Genomic DNA, 24,377 nt, shown 5'->3' with positions numbered 1-24,377 from the left:
TGCCCATGTACATGGTATAATGAGGTAGCATATGCATGTCCTGTATCTAGGGAGGTGATGGGTGTATGGGCTCAGGGCTCATGGAGTGCCTTCCATGCCTCCTTGCTATTTTGTCCCAAGAATAGTTGGTAAAACTCGTGCTCCAATCTAGGCAGAAATGCCCTCTTCTTGTGCCGCACTAGGCAAGTGTGGCTGGCTGCATGTGTATGTCTCTCGTGCTTCTCTTTGTCGGAGACGGAGGTGGGTTTTCTTGTACTCCTCATTATACTAGCTATTGTTTGTAACATTCTTGTTGAGGGGGTGGTATGGGTGTGTGTGTGTGGGGAAAATACATGATAGCTGAGGTGTGAAGTGCTCCAGCAAGTTGTGCCATGAAATCCTTGAGGGGTATGTGGGGATCCATCTCTTGCAAGCTCCAATAAAGATGGTCTGAGCAGTGACTCACTGTCATTCTAGTGAAGTGGTATCTAGGGAATCTTGGTTGGCTGCTCACCGGAGGGATGATATCACGTTTGCAATTGATGGTAAATTGTAGGTAGGTGTGGTCGGTTGCGACTGCTAGTGGATGAGGGGACACTTTGAAGGACTATATGTCAGGGATGAGGGATAAGGGCCCTAGGAGGTAGTCTATTGTGCTTGCTCTTGGTCTCTGTATGGATCCTTCGAAGGGGGCTCCTCTTGTACCTCTGGATGCATGCTTATATGGAAAGCATGTGAGAGCATTTGATCCAGGCCATCTGTCCAAGCTGTTAAGGATGGCTAATTCGTGTGTGCCTCCCAAGGCTAGGAGGTGGTCTTTATAATTTGTGCATGCAGGTGTGTCCATTGATGTGTGACCATCTCCTTTGGTGCTCTCTCTGTACACGTGGTCCTCACTCTCGAAGAAGGGAACCTTTCTTTGTGTTGTGCGTGCATTGAAATGTCTTGCAAACAAACCAATGCTACAATAATGCATAATATCCTCATACAAGGGTAAATATGGAGAATGTGTTGGAGCAAAGTAGCACATTGTTATGTATATATTAGGGGGGCGATTTGTGTGTACTCATATCCACATGAAGTGAGCATCATCATCTCTTTGCATGACTTGTACTATATGCTGTAGCTCCTCCCTATATAGCACAACTACTTCTCTAGACCCTTAGGTCCCCCCTAGTGATCGAGCTCTAGGGTGGTATGCCGTTTCCCATCTATAGCCTCTCACCTTTGCAAGTGCATACCCGAACTCAGGTGTGTCTTTGTATATAGGATGATGTCCTTGTTAGTGAAGGTCTCCTAGAATAGCTTTGCATCCATCCTCATGGCTCCATTATAGTTCCACATTGTGATCTTCAAATGTGTCTCCTAGGCCGTGCCCTGCCATTGGCCCCTATCTATGATAACGATTCGCTCATCTCTATATACTACCCATTTGCCCCCCTTTGCGGACCTCCATAATTTGTGGCATCCACTCCCTGTGGTAGGCAGCAGGCTACATGGGCGGGCGTGAGATCATCCTCAATATATACACTCTCTCCTTTGAGAGCCTTTCTTTTGGAGATGAAGGCTCATCGTGACTCTAAATCAGCAAATTTGATGATATAGGGTTGGCCCTTTTCTAGGTCCTTCCCTACATGCCATGGGCTTCCCACGGTTGAAGGTTTCCTTCACTCCCATTTTTCCACAGATGCTCTTGGCATCTTCTAGAGGGCTGTCTCCCTCTTTCTATCTGACCACCTGGACATGCAAGGCTCTAATTTTCCTTCTCTTCTCCTCTTCAAGTGTGGCTTTCATGAGCTCTTTCTTCTTTGTTAGCATTTTCTTTGCCATCTCGATGCATTTGCAGTTTTCAGCCACCTGCGTTTGTGCTTGTTTCGCTGTGGTCACCCATGTATTAATCTCCTTTGTCATGTGTCTTCAGCTCATCTATTTGAGTCTACACATTGTTGGGCATTGCTTCCATGATTTTCCCCTCCTCCCTCTTAAGGAGGTGAAGCTGGTTTCGATATTCGACGATCTCATGTGTTGCATGGCTTCATCACACATTGCTGCCATCACCTCTTTGATATTTGCCACATCTTGATCTTGCATTTTGCACACATCGTGAATCACTTCTAGGCCCTTCTTCACATGGGGTCATCATCTTGTCGATGTTGCTCCAAATAGTCGAGTATTCCTCACTCTTCTTCCCTCTTGTGCAGCTGTTGGATGTTGGGGATACCCGGCTTCTCTTGGGGGACCCCATTGTATCTCAGAGACTCAATTGATGTTTGTTTTCTCTAGGGTTGTCATTGGAATGCCATGGTGTTTAGATTGGAACCAATGATGTTGAGCATGTGGGGGAGGCAGTTGGGCTGTGTGCAGGGAAGGCCCAACCGGTGTATAAGGTGGGGCAAAAGTTTGGGCAAGCATGTGGCAACAAAACACCTTTGAGTTGGGCGGTAGGTCGCTTGTGACGCAGAGGGTTAGGCGAAAGTGGGAGGTGAGGGCATAACAACATGGAATGGCCAGTTTTGGGTTTCTTGTCCTCGTTCCCCATTCCTATTCCCCGTCCCATGTATATTCCATGTGACTATATAACCACATGGAATTGCAAATCATGGGGTTTCACGTTTCTGTTCCTTGTTCCCTTTTCCCATTCTATGTGGTTATGGGTGGGGGACAGACTGTGACAGGGCAAGGGCGAGTGAGGGCGGGGGTGGGAGCTTCATTAGCTAATCAGGTCTACCATAAGATGGTAGATGATAAGAGATGTGTCACTAAGAAAGCCAATAAAGTTTGGTGTGCTTGGCATAGTAGAGAGAAGTGGCAGGACAAATCTCTTGAATTGTGGAGGTCCAAGATTCCTTATTAGGGAAAAGATTTCATATTGAGTCTGCTTATCAGAGGTCTTCCCATTGGGTATGTCCTATTTGCCTACAAGATCTCATGTGGTTGATGTATCTTTTGCAATACCTTTGATGAGATATTGATTCATCTCTTCATCTCTTGCCTTGTTGCAAGATAGATTTGGAGTGTTGTTTCCCTTGTGTGGACCTTTGTGAGTTAGCAGCGAACACCCATCTGTTGTTGGGTCATGGGCAAGATGCCTTTGTTATCCAGTTTGCAATCAAATCATCCCTATCTCCTCCACTTTCTCAGATGGACAGCTCTTTGGCACATTTAGTGCACCCGTAATGCTTTATTTTTGATTCACCCTCAAATATTTGTGGTCATGTGGCCCGTATTCAAGGAATGTTGTTATGGCAGATCTCTTCCATGGTTTCAGTGGACTTGGTCCTCCTTGATGTGGGTGCTCCTTGGCTGAATATTGTTCGCTCTACTCCTGTTGTGCTGCCTACATGATATTTGTGTTCTATGTTTTGTTAAGCTTATTGGCTTGACTTGTGATTTGCTAGGATTTTCATGGCTGGCCAGAAAGACTGATGTAAATGCTTTCATTTAATTTAAGCTCTTGTATGAAAAAAAAAGAGAGAGATGAAATGATATATAAACATGTGCAAAAGGTCAAAATGACCTATGAGACTACAGTTACAACCATTTCCGTGATGATAGAACTGTTTTGAAGAACAGTAAGTGTAAAAAGAGAATCAACGAAAGGCTTGTAACCTACGATAAAATGAAAAACCCTAGCTGAAACAATCCATGGTGAGAAAATCCTAGTGCACAAAATCTACCACAATCCATGATGTACAAAGACCACTATTGGGAATATCATGGAGGCACATGCATGTGACGTTGCCATCTATATCAGAGCCTAGGGGAGTGGGATTGGCCATAACATTCGATAGTGGACCAAGCTCGTCTTTGAATAAGCAATGAAAGTGGCCTTGTATCTCATAGTAAGCTAGGTAGCAATAGTTGTGGTGCTTCTCGATCTATGGCTGATTTGACATACTTGACATATGTGCTCCACGAGTGGTATGGATCTATATTTGCTAGTCTCAATCTCCAATTGATGTGAGTGTTGGGTATTTCACTCACGCCTCACTTACGCCTACGCTCACATCGGAGTGTTGGTGATTAGTAGGACACTGGGGCACCTTTTACTCTCAGTAGGAGAGGTTTTTTCCCCTAGACTTATGGTATTATTTTATATGTGCTTATGATACACACTTACGGGCACTTACCGTGTTCGGGTGTGAACACACCCCTACAATCCTAAGGTTTAAGGGTTGTACCTTGTACTTTCAGTTAACACTCTTTTCAATCTATTGCATTGGGTGTCGTGCTTTACTCTCTACTGTCTACTGTCTTCTATGCTGAGCTTCGATCCTATCTCCACTCTCACATTTGGTATCAGAGCATTGGCTTTGCTCAGCTCAGGTCCTGCCCAGCTCCACTCAGCCTCCAAGAGCTTCTTGCTCAGTCCACTTCCTGCCCTTTCCCTACTTGGTGTGGCTCCAGTGGTGCTAGTCTCCAGCAGCTCCTTGCCCAGCGCCACTGCCCTGCGCCACCAGACTGCAGCTCGCCAGTCTGCCAGGGAGCTCCTCGCCCCTGCAGCTTTCGCCCGCTTGGAGCAGAGCACGCCCCCTGTGCTGCGCCACCTGTCTGTGACGCCTCTGTTCAGGCATCGTCAGAGACTCCGGCTCCTGCCACGTTTGACGCCTCCTGTCCGCCGTGTACTGCTGCGCCGCGTTTGACGCCTCCTGTCCATCGTGTACTGTTGCGCCGCGTTTGACGCCTCCTTTGCGCCGTGTGCTGTTGCGCCACATTAGACGTCTCCTGTGCACCGTGTGCTGCTGCGCCACGTCAAACGCCTCTTGTCCGTCGTGTGCCACGTCAACGACAACCCGTCAGACGTCATGTATTTTTTTTAAATTTTTTTATTTATCCTTTCATTCCAGATAAATTTTTGGAAGAGGGGATTCCTATGCAGCAAGCACAGCATTCAGTAACGTGTTTGGGACACATTGAATGCAAAATTTTGGCCAAATTTATCAGACATTTTGGGGCTTTTATGTTTTTTGAGGACATTGGCATATGAACTGTAGCTACAATCACAGAAAGACTATTTTGAACACATTTGAGGCAAGAAATTTTGGGGATTTTGCTGGTACAGTGTTGCTGAACACTGATTGCACGTTGGATTGCGTGCATAACAGACAGTTTTGACAGTGTATCTCTGTACACTAATTGTAGAAAGTTATTTCCTGCAATTTCTGGAAATTTTCAGATTTCCAGTGAAGTTCTGCTTCGACATTGCTCTTTTGCATTTTCGGTAATTGAAAAATCATGGCGAATCAGGGAGGAGATGTTTTCACCTATGTATCCAAGGAGGACAGATTGGATGGAAATAACTATTCACTTTGGTCCTTCATAATGAAGAATGTACTTGTGGCAAAAAATCTTTGGGATTATGTCAGTGGAGAAGAAGCTCGACCTGGAGTTGTGGCTCCAGCTACTCCTCCTCCAGGAGAATGTGCACCACGGGCACCTCAACCTGCTCCACTTCAGCCACTTCCCCAAAGAGCAGTAGCTCAAAAAGCATGGGATACACGGGATGCACAGGCTTTGTCGCTGATTGCGTTGGCAGTTCAACGGTCAATCATCCCCCACATTTGTTCAGCGGCTTCTTCACGAGAAGCTTGGCTAACTTTGGAGTAGAAGTTTGCAGGCAACAATGAGACTCGCATCTCTTTCCTAAAGAAAGAGCTAGAGACATTGAAAATGGATGAAGGTGATTCTATTCAAGATCACTTGAACAAAATTCAGGACTTGCGAGAGCAACTCATGAATGTTGATGAGTACTATTCGGATGCACAGATGATATCCACCACTTTGAACTCATTACCTCCTTCTTACTTGGCTTTTCATACGGCCTTAAACCTCACAATGAGGATTGCCGCGCAGCCAATCACTTTTCTTCAGTTAGTCAGTTTGTTTCTAAAGGAGGAGCAAACACGGAGGAATAGTGGTGTGGATGCTATAGCCTTTGAGCAGGCTTTTATGGCTAGACAGAAGGGCAAAGGCAGCCAAGTGAAGAATGCTCCGCAGAGTTCTGAAACTTCAGGCACATCCCAGGCAAACAAAAAACAAGGGGACACGCAAGCCAAAAAGGGTAAATGCCATTACTGCAAAAAGCCATGCCTCTACATTACTGAGTGCAGAAAGTGCATTGCCAAAGAGAAGAAAAAGGAATCAGGAATGTCTGTTTCTGATGCTCCTTCCACTGCTACTGAGTCCGCGTCCTTTGTTGCAGACACATGTAGTTATGACACTTCTTGGGCAGATCGAGCATGCAGCTCTACTGAGGATGCAAGTACTTGGTTTTTTGACAGTGGTGCTTCTAGGCATATTACATCTCGCAGAGATTTACTCGCATCTGTTGATGCAGCTCTAGTTGGCAAGTTTGTACAGTGTGCCAACAATGCATCATTCCTTGTTAGAGGTATTGTGGAGATTGTGCTCATAGCCGTTGATGGCTCTATTCTCCGCCTATAGGATGCTTTATTTGTGCCAGGCATAAAGAAGAATTTGCTCTCTATCTCTTCTTTGGCACGTTGTGGATTGCAGGTCACATTTGATGATGGCCGATGCATGGTGAGAGACAAAGAACACATGACTTTGGTCTTGACAGGCACTTTATGTCATGGGTTATACGAGTTGGATGCTCTTTCAGTTGATCAGTTAGCGTACTTGGCATCCACTCTTACTCCTGCTATGCTACAGGCAGAGTTATGGCATGCTAGGATGGGGCATGTGAACTTTGGCAGCTTGATGCTCTTACAGCATATGCAGATGCTAGATGGATTACCTCTATTGGAGAGACCTCCTGAGCACTTGTGCGAAGGATGTATTTTGGGAAAAATGCATCGCTTTTCGTTTCCTCGTGATGTTGCTTTTAGAGCAACAGCCAGGTTGCAGTTAGTGCATTCAGATGTATGTGGGCCTATGCAGATGAAGCCATTGGGAGGATGTTACTATTTTGTGACTTTTATTGATGACTTTACTCGATTTTGTTGGGTCTACTCTTTGGTCAAAAAGTCAGAAGTGTATGATGCATTCTTGGCTTTTATTGCACTTAGTTGAAAACCAGTCTGGTTGTAAAATTAAGACTCTCCGTTCGGACCGAGGGGGGGAATACATGTCCTCTATGCTGAATTCTTTTTTGAAGCAGAAGGGCATTGACCATCAGTACACTACTGCTTATACTCCATAGCAGAATGGGGTTGCAGAGAGAAAGAATCGGTCACTCATGGAGATGGCTAGATGTATGCTGAAGGCAAAGAGCTTGTCTCACAGTTTTTGGATGGAAGCCGTCATGTGTGCTTGCCATGTTTTGAACAGATGCCCTACCAAAGCATTGAAGAAAATTACACCTTTTGAGGCTTGGAACAGCCGGAAACCTTCTGTTGGACACTTTCGTACCTTTGGGTACCTTGCATATGCACATATTCCAAAGGTACTGAGGAAAAAGTTGGATAACAAGGCTGTCAAATGCATTTTTATGGGATATAGCAGTGAGAGCAAAGGCTGCAGACTCTATGATCCTGTTTCTAAAAAGGTGTTTGTCAGTAGGGATGTATTATTTGATGAAAAATCAGAATTGTCCCTGGCTGGTTTAGATACATATCAGGCTGCCCGTGATGTATTTGAAGGGCTGCTGCCAATTACATTTGGTGATTCAGCTGGAGTTTCAGCAAGTGAACTCAATGTTCAGCCAGCTACTCCTTTGGAAAATGCAGAAAATCAGCCATTGGCTGAGCTAAATATTCAGCAAAGTGCTGAAACTGAAATTCAGCAAGAGCTTATGCACAGTCAGGAGGCAAGACAAAATCCTAGATGGTATTTACAGACTATGAAAGATAGTCATTTGGATGCACCCATGGCTGGTCGTACCAGAAGGCAAGCTCGTATGCATGATACTACAGATACCATGGAGTTCGTTATGGCAGCAAGCACCTTCGATGACGAGGAGCCTGAATGTTTTGAGGATGCACAACAGAGTGTGCATTGGATGGCAGCAATGAAAGCTGAATTGGATTCTATCACTAAGAATCAAACATGGGATTTGGTGTCTTTGCGATTTGGGAAGAAAGCCATTGGAACAAAATGGGTCTACAAGCTGAAACGGAATGCAGATGGATCCATTGACAAATACAAGGCAAGGCTTGTAGCTAAAGGCTATGCACAGAAAAAAGGCATTGACTATAAGGAGACATTTGCTCCTACCTCTCGTATGACGACCATAAGGTCTATGGTTGCTTTGGGTGCTCATTATGGATGGATTGTACATCAGTTGGATATTAAAACTGCATTTTTACATGGGGAACTTCATGAGGAAGTATATGTACAACAGCTCATTGGTTTTGCAGTTGAGGGCTTGGAACACTTGGTATGCAAGCTGAAAAAAGCTTTGTATGGTTTGAAACAAGCTCTTAGAGCTTGGTATGCAAAGATAGATGCTTTCTTGCTTAGCCAAGGGTTCATAAACAGCTCATCTGAGTCTACCCTTAACGTATGTAAAGAGGGGGGATCCATGCTGATCATTTGTCTTTATGTTGATGATCTCTTGCTTACAGGGACACATGCTGATCAGATTTCAGCATTTAAACAAAATTTGCAGCAAACTTTTGACATGTCAGACTTGGGGTCTTTGCATTATTACTTGGGCATTCAGTCCATACATGATGCTAGAGGTATTGGGTTATCATAGTCAAGATACATTGGTAAACTTCTTGAGAAGTTTGGCTTACAGGATTGCAAGCCAGTTTGTACACCAATGGAACCTGGACTTAAACTGTCATTACATGATGACAGTGATTTGTTTGATATACACACATATGCTCCAGCAGTTGGATGTCTTATTTACTTATGCAACACTAGGCGAGACATACAGTTTGCAGTTTCAGCCCTGAGCAGATATATGCATCAGCCACACATGTCACATTGGCAAGCTGTTAAGTGTGTCTTCTGTTACATCCAGGGCACTAGATCTCTTGGATTGCTTTATGCCAAGGGGGGACCACTGCAGTTACATGCTTACAGTGATTCTGATTGGGCTGGTGATTATGATTCACGTCACTCTACTAGTGGCAATTGTTTCTTTCTTGGCTCGTCTTGCATATCTTGGCTTAGCAAGAAACAGTCCACTGTTGCCACATCGTCATGTGAAGCTGAATACAAGGCAGCTTTCACTACCACAGCTGAATGTGTATGGATTAGACGCTTGCTTGCTGATCTGGATGTATCTGTTACGGAGCATACTCCTTTGTTCACTGACAGTCAGAGTGCCATTGCAGTGGCACGGAACCCAGTGTTTCATGCACGCACGAAACACATTGAAATACATTATCACTTTGTCAGAGAGAAGCTACATGCAGGTGATATCAGCCTTGTCTATTGTCCTACCACCAGTAATGTGGCAGACATCTTTACCAAAGCTCTTCCTCATGACAAATTTGAAGCATTTCGCCATGCTTTAAATTTGATCTCCTTTGGTGGTGGATGATCCTTGTACTCTTGATCACTCTTCACTCCAGGGGGGTTTGTTGGGTATTTCACTCACGCCTCACTTACGCCTACGCTCACATCGGAGTGTCGGTGATCAGTAGGACACTGGGGCATTTTTTACTCTCGGCACTGGGGCACTTTTTACTCTCGGTAGGAGAGGTTTTTTTCCCCAGACCTATGGTATTATTGTATATGTGCTTATGACACACACTCACGGGCACTTACCGTGTTCGGGTGTGAACACCCCTCTACAACTCCAAGGTTTAAGGGTTGTACCTTATACTTTTAGTTAACACTCTTTGCAGTCTATTGCATTGGTTGTCGTGCTTCACTCTCTACTGTCTACTGTTTTCTGTACTGAGCTTCAATCCTACCTCCACTCTCACAGTGAGTATGTGTGCTACTGGTAGATAGCACATCTAAGAGAGGTGGATGTCCATATATTTCGGGTGGATAAAGCCATCATATGTAGTGTGGAGAAGATGCTTTCTATAGAAAGCTATCTTTGTCCCTAACTCCTATAGTGGTGCAAGCCATGTCCTCTTGGTGTCTAGCTGGGTGATGTCTACCTTGATGATCTTGCCAATCTCTGATCTACTTATATTGAAAAGGGGGGGGGGGGGGGGGGGGTTAGTTTGTCCATCTTGAACCCATGCAACTCAAACTAGGCTGACATTTGTGCATACCAATATGAAACATCAACCTCTCCACCAAGTTGACGGGAGGACTCAAGAGCTAGTCAAGCATATCTTTGTTGGGTTAGATGCCATAAGCCATGTATGTAGGTGATGGATCAAGTGAGGGCCTCTACCACAATCGGTATAGCTGCTTACTCAGCTCTAATGATCTCGTAGGGAATTGAGACCTTACATTTGATCATCCATGGAGATCATGGATACAAGGGGTCTCTCCTTTAATCTCCATCCATCATGGGTGTGACTTGATCAGTTGCAATGATTGAGGCTAGGTCCCTATATGTGTACTCCATATAGTAATGTGAATGTGACCAACATATCAAAGAGTCACAACTTAGTGCGGGGTTCTTGGAATTGTACCTATGAGCATATTCTCTCCAAGCCTCCTAGTGCTATGTATCCCCTAGTGAATTTTGTGTCTGCTACCTCTCTCATAGAGAAGGTGGGGCATGTGAATAAAACTCCCAAGCATGCATAAAAGTCCACATATTCCATCTCCTCTTGCCAATAGGTGAACTTAGATGATGATTTGACTGTGTGGTATTAAACGCCATGACCTAGTTTTACCAAGGTTTACTAACAGTCCATTGTCTTGCGTATGGGAATGTGGTGCATCCAAGTGACTTTGTAACCCATGTGGAGAATTAGCTATCAATTCAACGTCATTTTCATATAGTAAGAGATATCCGAGCACTAGCTAGTGGAGATGTAATTAGAGAGTCCATCAATGTAGATGCCAAATAGTGTTGTAGAAAGGGAATACCCGTGATTCACCCCTATGGTGGAGGGGACACATATTGAAAGGCCTTTAGGTATCTGTACTTTGCCAATAACTCTCTCATATAGTGAAAGAATCTCCAAATAAGCTCCTTATGTACTCCCATGGCATGTAGTGTATGCAACAACGTGTCTCTTGGTACTGTATCAAAAACTTTGCGGAAATGCACAAAGTAGTAGTAGATCCTTTAGCCCTGAGCTTTGCCCTCCTCAATAACCACTTTGAGTGTGAGGATGTGATCCAGTGTAGAGAAGCCTACACTAAAGCTTGCATGTCCTATGCTCTAGGGCTCCACATTTCTGTCCACCTACTTAGCTTGTGCTCAAGAATAGAGGCATATAGGTTTATAGCTTGGCCAATATATTGCCAAGTGTAATATACCAATAATTATTCAGTAAGGTAGGTTTATTTGACTTGAGGATAGGCACAATAGTGTTAGTGCTTTAGCTCTCTAGGGAGCCTTCACACATTGTTCTGTTAAACATGTAAGCTAGTGGTCCTATTGCCAAGTCTTTAACATGGATCAAGTACTCAACACTAATCCATCATGGTCGTGTGCTTTGCCTTCGTTGAGTTTGTCATCTTTTGTACAGAAAAGTAGAAGTTGCGGGGCAAGACTTTGTGGATTTGGGAGAGGAGGTTTACCTATCACCATGTAGTGCTCCCATGAATTAGAGGGTGTGATGGGTGTGGTCGGGTAATGTTCTCTTAAAAGCTACAAGGCCTCTTTGTGGTCTTGACTCAAGAATAGCTGGTATAGATCTCGCTCCAACTATGCCAACAATGCTCTCTTCTTTTGCCGTATGAGGGGTCAAATGACTAACTGTGCTTGTTTGTGGGTGGTGGATCCTAAGGCTACCTCTCTCTATAGGCGAGCTTTGGCCTCACGGCATTCATCATCATACCAATTGTTTCGAGGTATCGACCCAAAACATACTCTCTGTGTGGATTGTAAGTGTGGAAAGGCTATGCTTGCTATTGTGTGCCGGATGTTACTGAACTGCTAGGTAAGATTCTGTAATGGGATGTTGGTGTGTGCATCATGTAGTATTTTGGCGATCTCCACCATTGAAAGTGGTATCTTGATATCCATGGTTGGTGTGTTGCTCTGATCTCCTCAACTCTCCAATTTGTCACCTCTCTCTGTGTAGGTGCCATGTGTGTGGTCACTATTTGGAAGAAATTGGTGAGTTGTGATTGACGTTCTTCTCTTTGTATAGTGTAGCTTGTAGTAATGATGTGTGGAGCCTCTAAATCTCGACTAGGAACTAGCCCAAGCAGCGTTGGTTTGGGGACTCCATGACTAGTCTGAGGGAGGTGTCTCCTCCAAATAGCATGGGGTATCTAGCCTGAACTTGTACTACAAGCTTTGAATCTACAGATGTGCCCCTCACTCTCCACCTCCTCTTGGCAGAATCTACAAATCCACTCAGCTTCGGGAATATGGGCTGCCCTCCTAATCTCGATCGCAAGCTGATAAGAGGATACCTTGAGCTGGCCAATGGCTACCTACGTCTCATGTGGCATGTATACATCTACGTATCCAGGTCTCTCAATGAAGCCATTTGATGTAGTCTTCATGAAGTGGTCTTTGTAATACACCATCTTCGAGGGAAGGGGTTGCTGGGGTGAAATCCATGTATGTTATATGTATACAATTGGTAAAGGTCTTGCCACATGACCAAGTCTCTCTTAGTGTGGGAGAGGTGTACGAAGGGGGAGTTAGTGTCATACAGAAAGGGGGGGAGGTGGTCCATGCGACTCCTGGATCTTGTGAGCCACAATTTGACCCGTGCAATGTGCATACCATGAAGTCTCATGTTCTACCTCAGCTAGCTGCCTAGAGCCCTCGAAGGCTCTCCTAGGAAATTTGGATGCATGCCACGTACTTTGTGTGTGAAGATGATGGTCTGAAAAAGGCCCTCCATCATCATGGGGGGTGCAGCAAATGATTTGTTGTAGATCATCCATGAGAGCATGATGATTTGTGGTCTCTCAATTTGTGTCCATAGGTATGTAGCCAAGCCGGGGTCCAAACAGGTGCACCATGCATTGTGGCTAATGCGACCAATGTGTCAAATAGCCATAGTTGCTAAGAAACTCGTTTCATAAGGTTAAGGAAACTCGTTTCATACTTGAGGATTTCAGAAACCATTAAAAATTTCAAAAAATCCCTACCCTAAAAATATGTTTGAAATTTTATAATCAACATTTGTCACGGATTCATTTGACATACTCACATGGACATTGACATTGTTTGCAAGAATGCGTTGTTGTTTATGGTGCATGTATATGTTGATGGCGGCTTCTATAATTAAAGCTAGTATTGTCATGGATAATGGATCACGATGCATGTATATGTTCATGCTATGCTATCTCCATTTGTATTGTATAGGCTTATGAATTATGATAAATTACATCATACGAGTCATACTCTAAACTTATAAAGTCTCATGCTAGTTTTCTTTCATCTTGAATGAAAATGTTTTAGGAAAACCTGTATGAAACCTGTTTCATACCTCCCGTTTCAGAAAGCCTTGGCAACTATGCAAATAGCCACCACCGTGTCCGAGGCTCCTTGAAGTTTGTTTGGCAGCACTGTCTCTCCATCATGGCCAATGTTGCATCGCCTTGTGCGAGTCGATCTCTGGCTGCATGTGCCATGATGAATCTCCTAGGGGATGTAGTGAATGTGACCCCTCTAGCAAGGAGGTTGTAGACTAATTGGGTTTTACTTGTCACCATGGGGTATAATACTTCTTCTAGGTCATGCATTGGCGAGGTGAAGCACCTTATTAGGAATTCCATTTGGCCAGGTGGATATAGAAGCCCGACAAGGGCTGAAGTAGTCTCAGATGTTATTATTCACCCCAGATCTAGGGGCAATTTGGGGATCATTGACCTAGATAGTCTGAGTAAAGTGTTGATGGTGCAGCTATTGCAGGTAAGGTTGGCAGGAGGCACTCCTGAAGTGGTTTAAGTGGGAGAGCAGCTGTAGGAGAACTTTTGACGGTGCTAAAGCTTAAGATACTACTATTGAGATTATAAAATGGCTGAAGTTTGTGACAGTTATAAGTCTCTAGGAAGCTGGTACCAAGGAACTAAGGTATCAATGGGTAGCAGCCCATGAAATGGCCAACAATGAGTAAAAGTTGTATGTATATATTTCAACATGTAAGCTCGTTTGGGGTAGTTGGTACAATTTACCTTATCCTCTGCCTTAAACAATCATTGTTCTGTGCGTTTTTGCTGTCTTATGCAGCTGTACAATGCGTCGCAAGTATGCATGATGAATACTGCCAACAGGGGGTGCCCCAGCTAGAGCGAGTGGAAGAATTGGGTTTCATCTTGGAACGCCCTCTTGTTGCATTGCACTTAAGCTTATAGCTTCGATCAATGAGCTAGTGCTTAATGATGGGCTGGAACTCTCAGTAAAGTTCTGCTGCTGTTTGCAGCAACAGCAGTGTGATTGCTGAGCAGGTATCCAGCTGCACTGTGTTTGAAATCCTTGGGTGAATTGGATCCTGATGCATCCAATCTCTACAAAATGGAGAGGAAATGCAATAGGCCGAGCTGCATACAGAGAGTGAAGTGAGATGTGGCTTGAGAGAGAGAATTCCCAATACAAGAGTTTACTGAAATGATGTGGAAGATGTAGGCTTCTCCATTTCTGTTCAAGATAATATTGCAAGGGTGGTGGAGATGAACCGAAATTTCCACAGTACAGGGTAGATTATGGCAATATAATGTTGTATGTGCAAAGAGGGCCTCTGGATTTGTCACTTAGGTCCCTCTACCAAGAATCTGGGTAATAATTGGAACATTTTTGAATGTGACTAAAGATGGAGCAAATTTTTTCTCTATGTTTTTGAGGGTGTTGGTGAAGTTAATTTTCTTATCGATGTGGATGAAAACTTTTTATGCAATGTGACAAATTTCTCTTAAACTTCTCAGATTAGAAGAAGACAAGCTAATCTGCTACTATGGGAGCTGTTCTTGATGTCATTTGTATGTGATGTTTGTGGAATACTGTGTGTGGATGATAGTATTTTGGAAGTTTTTTTACAGGTTTTTGTCAGCCATGTGGCTTTCTCTACCGATGGCTCTGTTATGGCAACAGCTGAGTGCCGTTTTCCAGAAGATGGAATTGGAGGAGGTTCTTGCCTGAAGTTTTGGAGAAGGAACTCCTCCAGAATTGATTTTACTCTGAATACACAAATTGAGGAACCTCATTGGTAGGTTGCAATCTTCATTTTTGTTCATGTTTCTAAGTATTTGCAGTATTTGTACTGGTCAATGTCCTGCAGATTCTTTAACTGTGATTGCCTTCTTGCATGTTCTGATGTGGGTTTTGAATAAAAATACAACAGACACGCCTAATCTATGCAACCATGTGACATGTGAGCAGACATGGATGCATTTTGAGGTTATTAATTATCCACTACAACAAGAATAGAGATGCCTTTTAGAACATAAGGAGCGGTTCTTTACTTTCCATAAAATTTATAGATTGTTTACATACAGCACATATGCCAGATCTCTATAAGAATGTGGCATATGAGCAGATGTGGATGCATTTTGAGGCTGTTAATTGTTCACTATAACAAGAATAGAGAAGGCATCTTGGAAGATGCGGACAGATCTAGAGGCTTTTAAGTATTCAGGATAACAAGAGGGGACAAGCCTTTCAACACAAGAAGAGCAAATTCCTTTTGTATTGTTTATTTCTTTTTTTCTATCTCGACCTTATTCTGAGCAAGGCTTTTTGAATCATTTAGCACACTCACCTTTGTAATAGTTCTCTTCTATGTTATCACTGCCTTATTCTCCTTCAATGAATCCCTTACCAAGCCATCTCTTTCATAGATCAGGTTGTTGCATCTTGCCTAGGGGCCATGAATTGCAACTCTATTGTGCAGCAGAGGTATCCTGCCTCCTGTGCTGTGGCCTGAGGTTGCCAATCAAGAGTGAAAGGGAGCTTCTGGAATTCTGTGTATGAAGATAACATATCTGTATGTGTGGAGGATGAGATTGTGATGTGAGAAGCTGCGGCTAGCCCTAGTGCTGTTTTGCACAGCAGCAAGTCTCCTGGTTTTCTCAGGATCTGCATTCAAATTTCAATCACTGACGTTTTTCTGTTTTTGTCTTTTTTTTCTCCCTCTTACAATTTCAATCACTGATGTTTTTCTGTTTTTTTTTTTTTTTCCCTCCCTCTTGGTATTTTGGGGCCTGGCCCCAGCTGGGGGGCAGGGGGCGTGTGTTTTGGTTGTTGTGTGGGTTGATTCTTGAGTCTTTTGGGTTTCAGATGGGTGAGCAGAAGGTAGCTTGTGGCTTCAGTTAGGACTGACCAGTAGTCCTCACCTTCCTGCAATTAGGCCTTGCATCTTGCAGCGACTCAAACCTTCTCATGCTAGCAAAACTGCTTTGTGCAGTTAGAGCATGAAGTGATAATGGCATAGTGCTGGCATGAGAATAAAAGATGATGCTGCTCCTCTTAAGAAGTGCTCTACCTGTTCTCGCCATGACTGAGGATACCTTGCCTTTTAGATGCTAGATGTCGGATAGCTTTTAGTAGGGTAGAGCATGAAGGTAGCTTGTGGCTTCAGTTAGGACTGACCAGTAGTCCTCACCTTCCTGCAATTAGGCTTTGCATCTTGCAGGAACTCAAACCTTCTCATGCTAGCAAAACTGCTTTGTGCACTTGGAGCATGAAGTGATAATGGCATAGTGCTGGCATCAGAATAAACGATGATGCTGCTCCTCTCAAGAAGTGCTCTACCTGTTCTCGCCATGACTGAGGATGCTAGATCTCGGATAGCTTTTTCTTTCTTTTCCTTGTTTATAGCTATGAGGATTATATCAAGATGTATTGGTTGCTGCCTCAATCACAAGCAAGCTTGTATGCTTAGCCCAAATTGAGTGCCTATTTTCAAGGCCAGTTCTAAGCTGTGTTGTTTCCAGGTACCCCCTAAGCAAAGAGTTTGTTGAAGCATGGCCCACAAGCTCACCATACTGATAATTGAGTGTTAACTTGGTAGAGGATCTTACTATGAGCATTTTTCACAATTGAGGATTACTGACACAGAATTTGAACAGTGCAGATTCAGGGTCATTAGTTGAAAAACCTTGAATAAATATGTTTATCTGGTGTTTTCTTCCAAGTGGAGATTCAAGAAAGGTTATCATGTAAATCTCTCCAAGTAGAGTGTTTGTCACCTTAAATCTCTCCAAATGCCAAAAGATGAGAATTCCTCCAGCTCTGTAGCTGTACAACTTCCTTCCAAAATAAGTATCATTGAGGGAGCGCCATACGTTGCATTTCCCCTTTGAAAGAAAAGTGTAGATGGATTTGGCTACTGTTTTACCCAAAACGTTGGTATTTTCATTGAACAATATTTCAAATATGACATCTGAGATGCTTCAGATTGCTGTTCTGCAGACATGATTGTGCTTATTTTTCCTCTGCAAATCCATTGTGTGTGTTACTTGGACTCACCAAGAGAAGAGCACTGAATTGAGGCAATAAAAATGCTGTCAATTCATCTGTTCCAGACAATGGCAGGCTGTAGCATATAGTTGCTTATGTGTAACTTTGCTTATCAATCTAGTGGATGAGAGGGTCTTATGAAGGTTTAATGAAAATTTGTCATTTCTAGTTCAATGCAGTCTGAATTCTTTAATACTAAATACTTAACCATACATTTCGTCTTGTCATTCTATGTGCAAACAAGCTAATTTGTGTGCTACGACTAATGCATAAAGTTTAGTAAGAGATTCACAATCTCACTTCTTTTAGACTTTGGAAATACAAAGAGCTTGAATAAATTTAGTGTATTTGGTTTGGGTCTTCAAACAGTGGAGAAGTCTCATCTTTGGCTTATCATCCTTCCTCAAACATGGTTGTGAGCTGCTGTCATATTGGAGAATTTAAGGTATAACTTTTTTTGTTGAAAATCTGTTTAGTTTGAGTGTCATCAATGTTCCTTGCGCTTCCAGTTGCTGTATCTGGCTGTGACTTGCAGTGTATTCTGGCCTTGAATTCTCCAACATGCAGGTATGGGTACAGGATGAAGTTGACAAAGGCACAACAAGCTGGAGATGTAGATCTGTTGGATCTTATCAGTGAGTACTCAAAGAATGATTCTGAGAAGTTTGTGGCGTGCTTGTTTGAGGTCCAGGGTGCATTTCTGTTTCTGCTATTCATTTTGTGATGTATGTCTTGAAGTCCATCAGTAACATGTATGTTTGATGCAGAGCCGTGTATGTCACAAACAACATGTTCTGAAATGCTAAAATGTCTTATGCATTCTGAGGTGGCAATCGTTTTTCTCTTTGTTTTTCTTACATGCTTGGCACTAAGGGCTGTCATTGCTACTCATCTCTGTGTGTGTGTGTGTGTGTTGGTCTGTCTGCATTTATTTGTATACATCAAGGTCAGAAAGGAATCACCTAGCTTTTTCTTTTCCATTGACACATCAGTTGATTTTCTGGACGCTTAATGATTTATTGGTAAGCCTCTTGAGGAGGAGGATAAAAATAGGTTCACAACACTTTCAAAATTAGACTATTTGTCGTCCTGCCAATTGCAGCCCTTCTCCTCTAGAGAAACTAGGCCGGTTGAGATCATCGTCAGAGAGGTCCCCTTCTATTGCTCATGTGTGTGAGGTGGTGATATTCGGAGAAGATCATATTCAGAGAGGTGGTGATATTCGGAGAAGATGATATTCAGAGAGGTTCCATCCACTGATGACATGAGCAAGGTTATAATATTCACTTAAGATGAGATCTTGCTAGTTGTCTTATTACACAAAGGTGTACAAAACCTTTACTGTTACAGCAGAAAATGAGCAGATTTGAAAGCAGGCACTAGATCTATAGGAGTTCCGAGAATGTTCTAGGCACTTTAGGACTATCATGGTAAGAGGCATCTTGTAGATCCAAACACAATACTAGTATTGCGCAATGCAATAGAGAACTCGTAAGAGAAAATGTGTGTTACATAAACTAGTCGGATGTGGAGACTGGTTTGGAGAGCTCCTTTTCTTCCACAGTTCAGTGGGCACCCCTTTTGCCAATACTTGGCTTATAACCTTGTTGCTGCAAAGTATTATGTGGAGTACTTCAAGCATGGCAAGGTGACCATGGTTGTTTACCCGATGGTCCCTCCAGAGGTGTGGCCATGGGCACTTGGTTAGCATGGAGACATCTTTTATTTGTGTTGACGATGAGCTCATCTATCAGAGACAGACACTGCATTTTCCCTAGCATCAGAGATTTGACAAAAGCTTTCTTAGCTCTTCTCCTGCACTGATGGAAAAAGGATAACTTGGAGCAAGAGAGCAGTCTTTTACTTTGTTTTGTATACCCATAGCAGGGTAAGAGTGACTCTTCTTTAAGTTTATAGAGGAATCTTTCTTTTGGAGAGGGACAAGACTACTGTAATAAAAACAAGGACAATTCGACGCTTCTTCATTACAAGGTTTAGCCTACATTGCCAAGACTGGTCTTTCATGGTTGGAGCCAGATGAACCACATGAAATTACTTAAATTTTAAAGGCATCTCTAATTCAATTTGAATCAGTATAGAGAACTCTTGTGGTTAAAAATGTGTAGCAGTGATTTTCATTAGATATCATTACATACTGGTACATACCTAGTTTTCCAAATAGTTGGGTAACTGAGTTGACCTCATGAAAGGAGCCAAGTCAAAGGAAAGTACTCAGTCAAATTAAGTGGTCAGTTGGGTGTTTTTCTTTGACGGTCAAGTGACTTGTCATGAAGTATTGATGTCAAGTTTGCTGAAGGCAGTCTGGTCTTTCATGGTTGGAGCCAGATGAACCACTTGAAATTACTTGAACTTTAAAGGCACCTCTAATTCAATTTGAATCAGCATAGAGAACTCTTGTGGTTAAAAATGCATAGCAGTGATTTTCATTAGATATCATTACATACCGGTACATACCTAGTTTTCCAAATAGTTGGGTAACTGAGTTGACCTCATGAAAGGAGCCGAGTCAAAGGAAAGTACTCAGTCAAATTAAGTGGTCAGTTGGGTGTTTTTCTTTGAAGTTCAAGTGACTTGTCATGAAGTATTGATCTCAAGTTTGCTGCAGGCAGAAGCCTATGCACTGTGCTTCCTTTTCAGTGGATGGTACTTTGTTAGCGGTTGCTGCAGGAGAACTCATCACACTCTGGAATCCGGTGTCAAATGGCTTGGTTCATGTTCTAGCCAGCATTCATCCTCATGTAAGCCATGCCTGTAAACATATTCAAAATGTCAAAATTTTTTCCCAAAAACTGATCCTTTGACTGGTTGAACAAGAAAATTGGCTTTCCATGATAGCAAAGTGCTCTAACCAGGGTATAGTAACTTCCACAGTACACCTCTACAGTGCTTGATGGCCCTTGGAGATGAAGTTTTGTTTTAATATTATATCTTGGGTTACATCTTTTTTACCATGATTCATTTCTGGTGAACCACCTTAAATGCTCTCTGACGCAGTGGTGGCCTCTTCACAGCCGGTAACATTCCTTTCATTTGTCCCAACAACAAGTCATCTTGTATGTGCATCCATTGGTGAGAGACCGGAACTTACAGTATGGAGCCTGGAAAGTCTCTCTATATGCTGGTCATATGACATGGAAGTAGAAGGTATCAGTTATGAAGTCTGCTTTGATATGAACACTGATTAAATAATGGCTGTGCAAGTAGGAGGCATGCTTGAAGTTATGAGATGATTGTTTGTTGCAGTAATCTGTTCTAATATATATATACTGAACAACAGAGTCGGTGATGGAAGATGGGCACATAACTTATGTACAATAATTTTCTTGCAGGCTTGTCTGTAGACTTGAGAACTGGACATTTTGCAGTGTTATTACCTTCACACAGGCAGAGTGCTGCTGAAAGGAAAACAAGGCAGGGAGTTATTGCAGTCTTCAGTGTGGAGAGCCCTTTGCCTCGTGCAGTTTGGAATGTGCAGGATGTATGGATGTTTTATATTTTTACAGACCTTCTACAAAGCTAATCTCTCAGAGTTACACAGTTCTCAGCTGGTTTTCTGCTCCCAGGTAGAAGGCAGTATCAGCTTTTGCTTGTCGTCTAATGACACAGCATGTGAAAGAAAAGATGAAGACCAAGAAACAACATCTGATGATGGACATCTGATCTATCTGAATCAGCGGCGGCAATATGTTTTGTTTGACCCATTTGTGGCTGAGAATGAAACAGATGGGATTGTTGAACAGCGATTTTCAGAACTTGGCAAACAAGGTAGATCTCCATGTGCTTTCTGGTGGTGTTTTTATTTTCTTTGCTTATAAAATGAGCTTTCAGAACCTGAGCATTATTTATCGAGCAGTACAAGGTTTAAAGTTCGAACTAAAACTACAAGTGCTGGTATTGAGGTGCCAAGCACATGACCAAATATGTGCAGCATACCTCTGGGACCATAGTTGCAGAAACTCATTGAATGAAGTGAACAGTCAATTATCCAGACAGTGATAGAGACAATGTGGCCTTGACCACGGTCTGCTGGAAGCATGGGCATCGTGTTGACACCATACAGGAGTGAAAGACTTGTCAATAATAGTCATGATATGAGGTGCCATTTTGGAATGCAGAAATTTCCATGGATGGCATGCAGTATTGATACCTAGGATATAGGTGAACTGTTTGATATGCCCTGCATGAACATTATATATAGCAGATGGGCTGACAGATGGCATGCAAGTTATTTCAGACTACCATAAACATAGCAGCATGGAAAGATATGAAAAAAACTATTGCATGGAGTTATGGCTTGCAGGATTGAAAATGATAACTTGTTAAGATAAGGCACTTAAGGGCAGAGTTCATACTTATCAGTATTTGTTCTGTCAGCTTGAATACATAAAGACTAATACAAACAAGTTTTCAGTTTCTTTATGTTGCAATACCTGGTTGGTTCTGAGCCAAAATTAAATACATAAAGACTAATACAAACAAGTCTTCAGTTTCTTTATGTTGCAATACCTGGTTGGTTATGAGCTAAACATTAATAGATTTTAAAGAACTTTGGTGTTTTCTCTCTTACATGCATAGGTCTTTTAGTTTACTCTCTTACATGCATGGGTCCTATTTTGTCATCTGTTCACTTCTTCGATTTGATGCTTTCAGATATTTTGATTTTTCTTCATCTCCATTTAGCTTAGTAGGAAAAGCTGTAGCCAAAGTTTGGGTCATGTTTCCTTCAACAGCTTTGGGTAATCTGTATATGGTTAATTCTTCGTATCTTAAGCTTCAGAATCCATGGTGAATGAATTTGTCTCTCTTTTTTACCATATGTTGAAACCTTTGTTGGAGTTCAGCACTGTGGTGGTTGATAATTTAATGACTAGTAACATTTTTGCACCAGAGTGAAGCTTGGATTTGGGATAGTTACTGCTCTTTCATAAATCATTTTTGTGAACTTGCACATATGCATACTTAGATGGCTAGAAAACTGAGAGGCCTTGGTGTGCCAGTATGTTTTTCAAAAAGTCAATGTGTCTGGATGTAGAACTGCTCAGGATGATGTTTTAATATGCCTTTTATTGACAAATGGTGCGGTGAAAATTCAGACCCAAAATAACAGGCATGAGGGTTTAAATAAGGCCGTCTTAAATACTGTTTGACTAGTTATATGGTAAAATTCACCCAAAAATTAGACATCAATATGGATGGAGATGTCCCTGTAGCTTGATGTTCTAGCTAACCCAAGAATTATGTTTCAGGTCCATCTGCTTATGAGTCCGTGTTCGGAAAAACTATTAAACCTGCTACTGAACTGAATGGTGACACTTCAAAAGTCAAAGCTGTCCAACCTTGGAGGACTCTTTTGAACTGCCCCTCGCATTTGATTTCGCTCCCCCAAATTGGACTTCCATACATCGAATCGTTGTTGGAAAAACGGACAGAGGTCTAAATTAGTTATTCATTTTGATTGTTGAAGCAGGTAATGCCTCAAGAAGGGGTGTACCATTTGCCATCTGAAGCCTCAACATTGATATGCTTGGGTAGCTGCAGTAGGCCTGAATGTTTTTTGTTCACCTTTTGCTTTAATTTTAGGTTCAAGCGAAGCAGGTAGGCATCCAAAAAGCAGAGTGGAGACGAGCACAGAAAAAAGGTGCATGCTAGTTAAATCCAAAGCCAGTTTGCACATGGCACCCTGCAGGACAAGCTAGCTACATACGATTCACGAATTCATCTACATTCAGATGTTCTGTTCGAAAGTTCAATGATGCTGAGTTTTGCGGAGGCTACAATCTTGGCCACCTCTTACCATGTTCTCTGTTGGACAATGTAAGGACAGGACAAAACATGTACCCATGATTCTAGCATGCTCCTTGATAGTGTGGAAAGCTCTATCTACACCAGATGATCTCAAGGTTGTATCAGGCAGAACATGTATATAAGAGAATTTGAGAAATATTGTAATGAGAGTAGGATAAACAACTTTAAGTCTCGAGAAAAATAAATCAAAAAAAGTTTTTCTGTGCCATAATGCCAATAGTTCTGATGATGTTGGGTTATCTAATTTGTCTAGCTTACAAGAGATTTATCTAATTTGTGGGTTGCTAAAGGTGTCATTTTGAGCATCATCTTTGATATGTGTGTTGTCAGTTTGGAGTTTTATGTCCTAGTGAGTCTAGAAGTTGGCATCATTGGACAACAGATGACCCAAAGGTGAGGTCTACTACCTAGCAAGATGCATTGTGTAGAGATTGAAAGAATTGAGTCATACAGAGCTAGGGTAGACGTGCTGGTTATTGTGGTTTAGACTCTTTAGGCTGGTGGATGTCCAGTTGTCAAAGGCATGATGTCTTTTATGTTGCAAAACAAGGTGCGAGAATGGTGGGGAATCCCATGATAAGACGACAAAGCTATGTTGACTCAACTGTTCTAGTTCTCCATGGTGCAGTTCCCTGATCTTATTCTGAATGAATACTGTCAAACACTTGTTCTCAATGTCATTTGATGGGCTGAAACTTGTAGATCTTCCATGGCAATTTTCATGTAGGGCAACATGTGTACACCAAATCTTATATGAAACTTTGAATTGGCCATTGTAGCAGTCCATTTAGGGGCTAGTGGCTGAGCTGAGGAAGTCTATGTATCCTGAGTTGTAGGCTGGCATGATTATTCAAGTTTTGGCTTTATGTACGAGCCAAAGTTTGTGAGAATGAGCAAAGGAACATAAGCAGCATAATACAACCACTGAACAGTGAAAAGGATAAATAGTGGAAGAGAGAACACGAGAACTCGGAGAAAGAAATATAAACGGGACATTGAATCCATAATACAAGGCATGCGATGTGATGTGCACACTACAGGTGATGGCACGGGTGATGACCAGAAATATCTCCAGCATCCCTATCTCTAGGTGGATGTGATCTGCTACAAAAAGGATGGAGGCATGAAGTATATAGACAACAGGACAATACCCGAA

The 24,377-nt window shown here is 42.5% G+C and overlaps 1 protein-coding gene across 1 annotated transcript in view; it reads left to right on the top strand.

Moving 5' to 3' along the window:
* The window catches only part of LOC148034619 (uncharacterized), a 143,646-nt gene extending 120,200 nt beyond the window's left edge, over positions 1–23,446 (top strand). Inside the window, exons 10-18 of the mRNA XM_087680692.1 lie at positions 14,977–15,143; positions 17,765–17,840; positions 17,963–18,030; positions 20,022–20,154; positions 20,428–20,560; positions 20,746–20,894; positions 20,980–21,181; positions 22,663–22,883; positions 22,997–23,446. Of these exons, the coding sequence (XP_087536818.1) occupies positions 14,977–15,143; positions 17,765–17,840; positions 17,963–18,030; positions 20,022–20,154; positions 20,428–20,560; positions 20,746–20,894; positions 20,980–21,181; positions 22,663–22,853 (1,119 nt within the window). The 3' untranslated portion in view covers positions 22,854–22,883; positions 22,997–23,446. The remainder of the gene's footprint in view (positions 1–14,976; positions 15,144–17,764; positions 17,841–17,962; positions 18,031–20,021; positions 20,155–20,427; positions 20,561–20,745; positions 20,895–20,979; positions 21,182–22,662; positions 22,884–22,996) is intronic.
* Positions 23,447–24,377: the final 931 nt, after the last annotated feature.

Source organism: Lygodium microphyllum, chromosome 6 (assembly GCF_053477565.2).
Source record: "Lygodium microphyllum isolate KBCC chromosome 6, Lygodium_microphyllum_v1.1.10, whole genome shotgun sequence".
NCBI lineage: Eukaryota > Viridiplantae > Streptophyta > Polypodiopsida > Schizaeales > Lygodiaceae > Lygodium > Lygodium microphyllum.
This window is presented reverse-complemented; position numbering and strand designations above follow the sequence as displayed.